At 39.7% G+C, this 7,500-nt stretch overlaps 1 protein-coding gene across 3 annotated transcripts in view; it reads left to right on the top strand.

Moving 5' to 3' along the window:
- The first annotated feature begins 7,153 nt into the window (after positions 1-7,153).
- Positions 7,154-7,500, top strand: part of LOC138042637 (uncharacterized) — a 10,987-nt gene continuing 10,640 nt past the window's right edge. For all 3 annotated transcript variants that reach the window (XR_011131054.1, XR_011131053.1, XM_068888586.1), the window contains exons 1-2: positions 7,154-7,245; positions 7,446-7,500. The exon at positions 7,446-7,500 is cut by the window's right edge and continues 8 nt beyond it. Coding sequence is in view for 1 of the 3 variants with exons in the window: in XM_068888586.1 (XP_068744687.1) it covers positions 7,446-7,500 (55 nt within the window). In the remaining 2 variants the exon portion in view is untranslated. The remainder of the gene's footprint in view (positions 7,246-7,445) is intronic.

Genomic DNA, 7,500 nt, shown 5'->3' with positions numbered 1-7,500 from the left:
ATGGTAGCCCACACCTACCCTGGTTATTCTAGGAGCTCTACGAATATATGCCAGGTGAATATCCAGAACACAAGCAAAATTAGAATCATTATAATACGTGTCAAACAGGACTGTAAGACCAGGCAGGTCTTGCTTGAAAAATCGCTTTGCAATTTAAGTTATGTACGAAATAACGTAATATTGAGCGAAACATAAATATGAGTCATTAAGGGTGAGAAACTACATTAATTGACCGAAGCAATCAACGAGAAACCGCGACTACATGTAAATACTTTTTCATTACATTCAAACCGTCAAAAGCTTGTTGATATTCCTATCGGAAACACCTTCCATTTCTTGGAATCAGTTTGGAATGAATAATTTTCAAGAAGGACAAACTTGGAAGGCAATCTTCACGATGCAATTTTATTGATTGTCCTAAAAAATGGACCGTTTTTCAACTTTCAGCTAAGAAATCCAAATTGGAACGATGGCGCAATTTTCAAAGGTGAATTTGTTCATTAGTGGCCGCTTTGCTTAGTTAAGAAGGTCGCTATGAAGGAAATACAATTTAAAGGGGCTATGTCACGTTGTTTTTGGGCTAAATCCGAAGTTATCGCGAGTTATGAACTCCGATATCAAGTAAAACCTCGCGCACACCTTGTCGCACTCATGTTGCAAATCTAAAATCGCATATGTAAATGGGCCTTAAGTTCACCGAAATGCAATCCGTTTCAATCGTTTCCTGTTCGGACTATTCGTGCTCCTTTTCTGCATTGTTATGTTTCGTGTTATATTTTGCAATATTTTCTTATCCCGTTTAATTTGATGGACAGCTTATATGTCTTTAAACTGCCTAAACGTCCGCGACACTGTGACCCCCTTAAGTAATGGGGAGGTCATGGTGCAGCTACTTTTTCTTCTTTTTCTGCAAAGGGGCTGTTGTTGGAGCTTGTTTCCTTTTTTTTCCAACCACGACCTGTGAACATGCAAAAAAGTGTGAAGTATAACAGTAATGATGATGAGGAAGACATTGCAAATAATAATTAAAGCTTTTGAGTTTTGTACTGCGTCACGCTCTCGTGTAGCGCATTGTTTTCATCAATTATAGAAATAAGGTTTATGCTGTCCAGGTAGTTTTTCATGTCGATTTTTCTGGATTTGCAAGTATCAAAAACAGCATCTGAGTGGTTCAAAATTACACTACAAGGTCCTTCAGGTGTGTTATAAGAAACTACAGTGATGGAATTACAAACCTCTGGGCAACGGTTTGCCTTGTCAAGGAGATTCTCCAGGTTTTGCTCCCGCTCTTGCTGATCCACGCCGTCTCTTTGCAGCTGTTTGAGTGGTTTGTGTCGGCGCAACTTGTTCAGGTACCATTTGTGTTTCTTGGCATTTCCAAGGTACTCCTCTGAGGCACTACTCCACTTTTCTCTATAAATTCTCTCGTTATCTATGAACTTTGTCCACCAGTTCCTTTCTGCTGTCGTTAGCCTTTTACATTTTTTCACACAATCAATCAGAGCGTCAACTTCCATTATTTTCTTGGTGTCGGGACGTACGAGTGAAGGCACCCCTTCAGGTACTTTTGTCAGTATCTGAAGGCCTGATCCCTCTGGAAGCCAAGATTCCTCATTTGCCCATTGTTTGTACTTCATTATCGCCTCCCTATTCCGTTTTGTAAATTTATATGTGTGTGGATAAATATGGTTCTTCAAGCTATTCAAGCAAGGTTCGATCCATTTTTTAATGTCAAACATGCAATCCACCACATGGACCTCAGCTGCTGGTGTGTGTGCCTTCCCAATATTAGATATCAGCTCCGGAAGTGTCATGCTGTCTTCGCGTCTAAGCCGTTTAGCGATTCTGCTGAAAAACTAAAAGAGAGAAAAAAAATGACATTTAAATATCATTCCGTTTAGATTTGAACCATGGCATCCGACTTGTATTTGTAAATTTTTTCAAAGTGAATACTTCACATCTGCTATGTAAAAGAAAACAGTCCATTTTACACACTTGGTCAACATCCTCGTGGGTGTGTCCAACCATAAGAAATGACAACTGGACCTGCAGCAAAGAAGGATAAAACATGTTCAGTTAATTAACGCTATTTACTATTATTATTATTATTATTATTTGATTCTGTTGAAGCTCTGTTAATCCCGCCGCTCAATTTATTGTAATTTAGGCTAACTGTGTTATGTTGTCCTTTAACATCCCATTGTTAAAGTGGACATTGCAGTTAGCTAACTCCATGCAGTTCAGTGAAATCCCTCTCTCAAAGAAATTACACAATTGCTAATCCAAATCAACTGGTCAATAAGCGCTAACTGCTCTCAAGTGTGCAGGTGGTTTTGCTCTTGATTTATCATGCTCCATGTTCATTGAGCACAATGCGGGAAACAGGCTATACCTTAACGGTCTCGGTCGACAAATAAGCTGTTCCAGTACAAAAACAAACTACTTCAAAAAGATCTTTTTCTGGAACAGCCTACCCTGCAATGCTACATAACAGGGGACTCTTAATTAATGTTTTGTGTAACCGTCGTGTTAATTAAGTTGATGCCTACGTCATTCGCGGAAAGGTCTTCCTTCTCATGTTTTCAATGTCCTTTAGACACTTTTTCAGTATATTTTGAGTGACTCCTTTGAACACATGTTAATACTACACTTGACGTGAGAATACACGGCGCCTTTCCAAATATTTGGCGATTAACACAGTAAACAAGTTTCTCTTGAAAGGAACTACCTCAAATATATTTTAATCGTGATTGCGCCCCTTCCGATGCCTTTTATGTTTTCCAACGTTTTATACTTACATTTGTTGTTCGTTGTGCAACTTCCTTCTTCGTGCAAAGGTCATCCTTTTTTCCTTGTCAGTTGTCCCTTGCAAGCATAACTTGAGTGCAACACAAACACCACATTTGGTAAATTTGTTTTCCTTTAGAAAAAAAGAAAAAAACAAGTATTTTTTAAGATGATTGCCAATTGCTTTCATACCCATGCTTCCCTTTGGGAGTAAATGATAAGAGAATCGTTAATATTGCAGCAGGTCAATTGCAAAGTGTATATTTGCTGCAGAGTACCAACAAAGCCAACAAGAATGTCAACAAGAGCTAGGAAATTATGTGTGCTTGCGTTTCGCCCTTGCATTACCTTTGGTATGATGACATTGCGGAACCTTTTCGTCCACATTCTACAAAACGTTGCTATCGAGATCGGTTTAACTCCGGCAGCAATCATTTCCTCAACACAATTATTGTAGATCTCCGTCTTTGTCATACACGTTGGTAGACAAAACCGGTCTTCGTTTGGGATCCGATCTGTGCTGTCTTCGATGTAATCTGCAATCCAAAATAAAAAAATAGGAAAAAAGTAACATATGCATGCTAAACTGGCTTCCATTCCGAAATAAAAATTATGTGCTAGTTGAAAGAGGTGAGAGTAAACAAAGACCTTGAAACCATGTTTCAGCCTTTAACGTGTTCTGGTTCGTGATCAGTCTCCCTTTCCGAGCGCCCTCTGGTGAGAGCCTCCCTTCGTTATCAAAATCTCGTTGCATCCTGTAAAACCTAAATGACAGAAGAGGGAAAAAACCAAACAATGTATATGTTTTAAACATCTCTCGTCTCACAAATGATTTTAACGATCATCGCGTCTGATTGGAACTTGTTACTTTACCGCTTTAGTAATCTGGATCGTTTCGGTAACTCACAGAAACAAACAGTTGTGTGGACAGGTGTTCGACAGGAGAAGGAAAGCTGGGTTGTTCATTATCTTGAAAGTAATTACTCGCGGAAAAAGGAAACCATTAGCTATCAATATTGTTGTCTTCACTTACGTGTTTGGTGCTATACTGTAGGCTTTCATCCATGCTGCCCGACAAACTTTCTTGTGATTGACCAGAAACTTGTACTGCCTTTTTCCATTTCAGAAGAATTGGCTTGTTACAAAAACGTTTAGGAGGAATGCTCTTTGACCCTCCTCGGGGAGCTGGCGGAATTGTTTTCTACACTTGAGGATGTCTTCATGCACTTGTTTTTGCAGCACAGATCATTCGTGCACGCTTCAATAGCTTCCACTGACAATGCCTTATCCTTCCGCTTCGTATTTGGTAAACGCTATAAAACACAAGGAAAATCACGGTAGTCACAAATTGATAGTGACGATGACGATAACTCGGATAATGAAAACAAAAAAATGATGAAAAATTGTCATTTATGTTACGGTGAATCGAATATTGGAGATCTCACAATGAATAATAATAATAATAATAATAAGGAGAAGGAGAAGAAGAAGAGGTGGTCAGTGTGAAAATCTCAAACATCAACAGAGAAGCTGTATCCTGAACAGGTAACTGATTACTCTGAATGTATGTGTCATTGAAAAAATCTTGATAGATGAGCTGGATCACCTGCGCGACAGCAACAGCTTGATGTCACGCAGGCACAGAGACAAATGTTAATTAGCAAATCCATGAGTTGAATGAGAGGGATTGGCAAAAGCAATCAGTTAATTTGGAACTCACCTTTTCCGCAGTCGTGCTTTGTTTAGCTCCTCCAGCCATTTTGAAGAAAAACTCAAAGTAAGTAACCAACTTAAGTTACCTTTACAGTTGCGGGTTTCTCTCACTGAACTGTAAAAATTAGAAAGTGATACATGTCTTCTTCGGTTGTTGCATCATTTTCTGCATTGTAAAGTTGTGTATTACGATGATAGTCTTACCGTTTTTCCGTCAATATAGAGTTGGCAATTGTTTAAATTCATCTTTAAAATGTTGCAAATTTTCTGCACGACGAATATTTTGTCATCCTTGAATTTTCTTGGTATATCAAAAGGGACGATTCTGCCATTCACTGGATGCCTGAAAAAAAACCGCAGCCTCTTAACATCAGCGCTGGGTGTCCGCACAAAGGTCTTGCAGTTGCATGCTCCTTGACAAGCACAATCATTGTCGCTGATTGCCTATTAAGAGACGTGCAAAATTAATATTTTACACATATAATGTACACTCTGGAATTTTCTGCGAAATTTACTGTTATGCATCTTCTAACCTCATAATGAGTGCTATTTCTCTTCTGCTTTGATATGACTGCTGGTATGTCTGTGCAGTTTGCACTTCCATGGTTGAGGTAAGCTGTTGGACCCTTCCCAGAATGAAGAAGAAAATTGCTGAAAACGTGACGTCCATTTCTTGTTGCGTTTTTCGTACGGTGCTTATTTTCCAAGACTTTCAAATAAAAGATTACACCTAACAATGCCACAAAGGCAGCACAAAAGAGAATGACTGGTGCCATGGTATTCACCATCGAACACTATAGTAAGAACAACCGAATGTTTCGAAGATACCCGCTCAAATTTGGGCGCCAAATGTCATCCTACCAATCACAATTGAAAATGCATCACAATAAAAAAGCGCTCTTTCCTAATTGTCAAATTATTACGCGCGCTAGAAGTAAATTATTCAACGTACATGTATGTATTAAGAGTGATGGTGATTGGATAGGCTTATCGTTTTCAAGGGAGACAAAAAGTTTTTGCTACTACTTAAGAGCTCAATAGACGAGGTGTTTTCAAAGTGTGTACCCAAAGTAATACCTCACCCTTTTACTGAATAGGACCCCTGTTCTGTCATTCTCTTTAAAGGGCCCATCTGCAGATGGAGTCAGGTAGAAAACAATTTTTAGGATTAAATCATTAAAAGACGGGAAATAGACGACAAAAATGCTAAAAGCTGAATTCAACGCGAGCAGCAGATGTTAAGGAGTGTGCATCTTTTCCTTTTTGTTCTGCCTGTGTTCTTTCATTATCATTAATCGCGTGCTTGCATGATATCGTGGACAAATTTTATCATTTGAGTTGGGACGAATGCTCTTGAATTTCACCGTCTTTCATCTTGCGCTTGTGCAAACCGGATACGAAGAGCAATCAATCGAACACCGTCATTGCCACAATCACGAAAACACGCCTTTATAATCGATATAAGAAGGGATCTTTGGATTCTTAGGCCATTTCGAATAGTACTTTAGTTGAGAGACAGAGCTAACAAAATCGAAACGTGTGTACTCTACAATAATGAACACCGAAGAAAGCCGAACCAGTATCCAACGACATGATGCTTGCCCACCGGTTAGTTTCTCAACAAACCCGGCGATTGCAGCGACCAATACTTCTTCACCGATCGGCGTCAACGCGTTTGGAGCCGACTCATACCAACTCCAATTCCCTCAAACATACCCTGGAGACATTTCCACCGCTGAACACAGTAGTTCAGTTCGTTTTTATCCTCCGGCCACGAAGAGTTATCCCTTCAATGTGAATTACTCACTTCCTCCATATCACCACATGCCAAGTGCCGGCCTCGATTTTCCTTTTGTCCCTTTTCACTCGCATGGTGCACAACCTGGTAGCTCTAGCCATTCTCGAGTGCTGGCACCTAAACCCCCGCTGGACATACCGGGCACCGCATCTTCATTCGAGGGACCAAGCATCAGACAGCCGCCGGACTTCATTGAAACTGTACAAAAGATTCGAACTCAGCTATACATAAAAGCAGGTTTGAGGGAATCGGAAGAGCTACTAGTTAAACCCGAGGTCCATACTATTTGGCGGAGGGAGGTCATAAATGCATGGAAACCGGTGAGTTACTTTTTATCGTGTTTAAACTTAAATATTGATTAATGGGTAACCCTACTAGATATGCACTCTCTGGTCGATGACCAAAAGCAAGTGAAGAACTACTGTCGCATCTTTTTACGTAGTGAGTTGCAGATAATTAATTTTGTGCCTTTGTCTTACACACTAATTATTGTCTTGAATCGCCCAACATTGGCCTGTCACTAGACGCAACGAAACGAATTGATCGATTATCTACATTTGCAGACTCTAGTTTATAGAGCTTGGAGTGATTTTTTTCCCGTAAAACACACGAAAAGTGAAATTTACCGATGCTTGATATGGTTTTTTTTTTTTCATCAATAGCATTCAATGGCCCATTACATGATGGTGGCAAAGCTATCAAACAGATGTTTTGCCTTAGTCTTGAGACTAGGAAAAGAGAAGAAAGTCACACAGAGTGATTTTCTAGATCTTTACAAAAAGTCAGAGGAAGTTGGTCAGAGGAAGTTGGTTAACGTAAAATTAATGTGAAGGTGGTCCAGTCTGGGCTTGTGTGCAGCCATTAGAAAAAACCTTCATATTTCTTTGTTATAGAGGGGAGGAAAAGAACAGATCAGCAAGAAGAAGGCAGAAGATGAGGACAAGGAGGTTTGACTGATCAGTTCGATTATATAAACTTTTATTCTGAGGAAAGAACGGTAGTGATATCGGAAGAACGCGATCGCCCCAGATTATCCAAAAAAATGAATGTTAGTGTGCTCAGTAGAACATGAATCGTAAATGACTATTCATGAATGATACAATTGGTGCAAAACAGTATCATTGACCTTCGGACAAATTGTTCACAGATGGCTGAAGAATTGGCCCGGGTCAGGCGGAGAAATGCTGAACTCCAAATGAAGC

The sequence above is a fragment of the Montipora capricornis genome, chromosome 3, assembly GCF_036669925.1.
Source record: "Montipora capricornis isolate CH-2021 chromosome 3, ASM3666992v2, whole genome shotgun sequence".
NCBI classification, from domain to species: Eukaryota; Metazoa; Cnidaria; class Anthozoa; order Scleractinia; family Acroporidae; genus Montipora; species Montipora capricornis.
The sequence above is the reverse complement of the archived record's forward strand: the minus strand, read 5'-3'. Positions and strand labels throughout refer to the sequence as shown.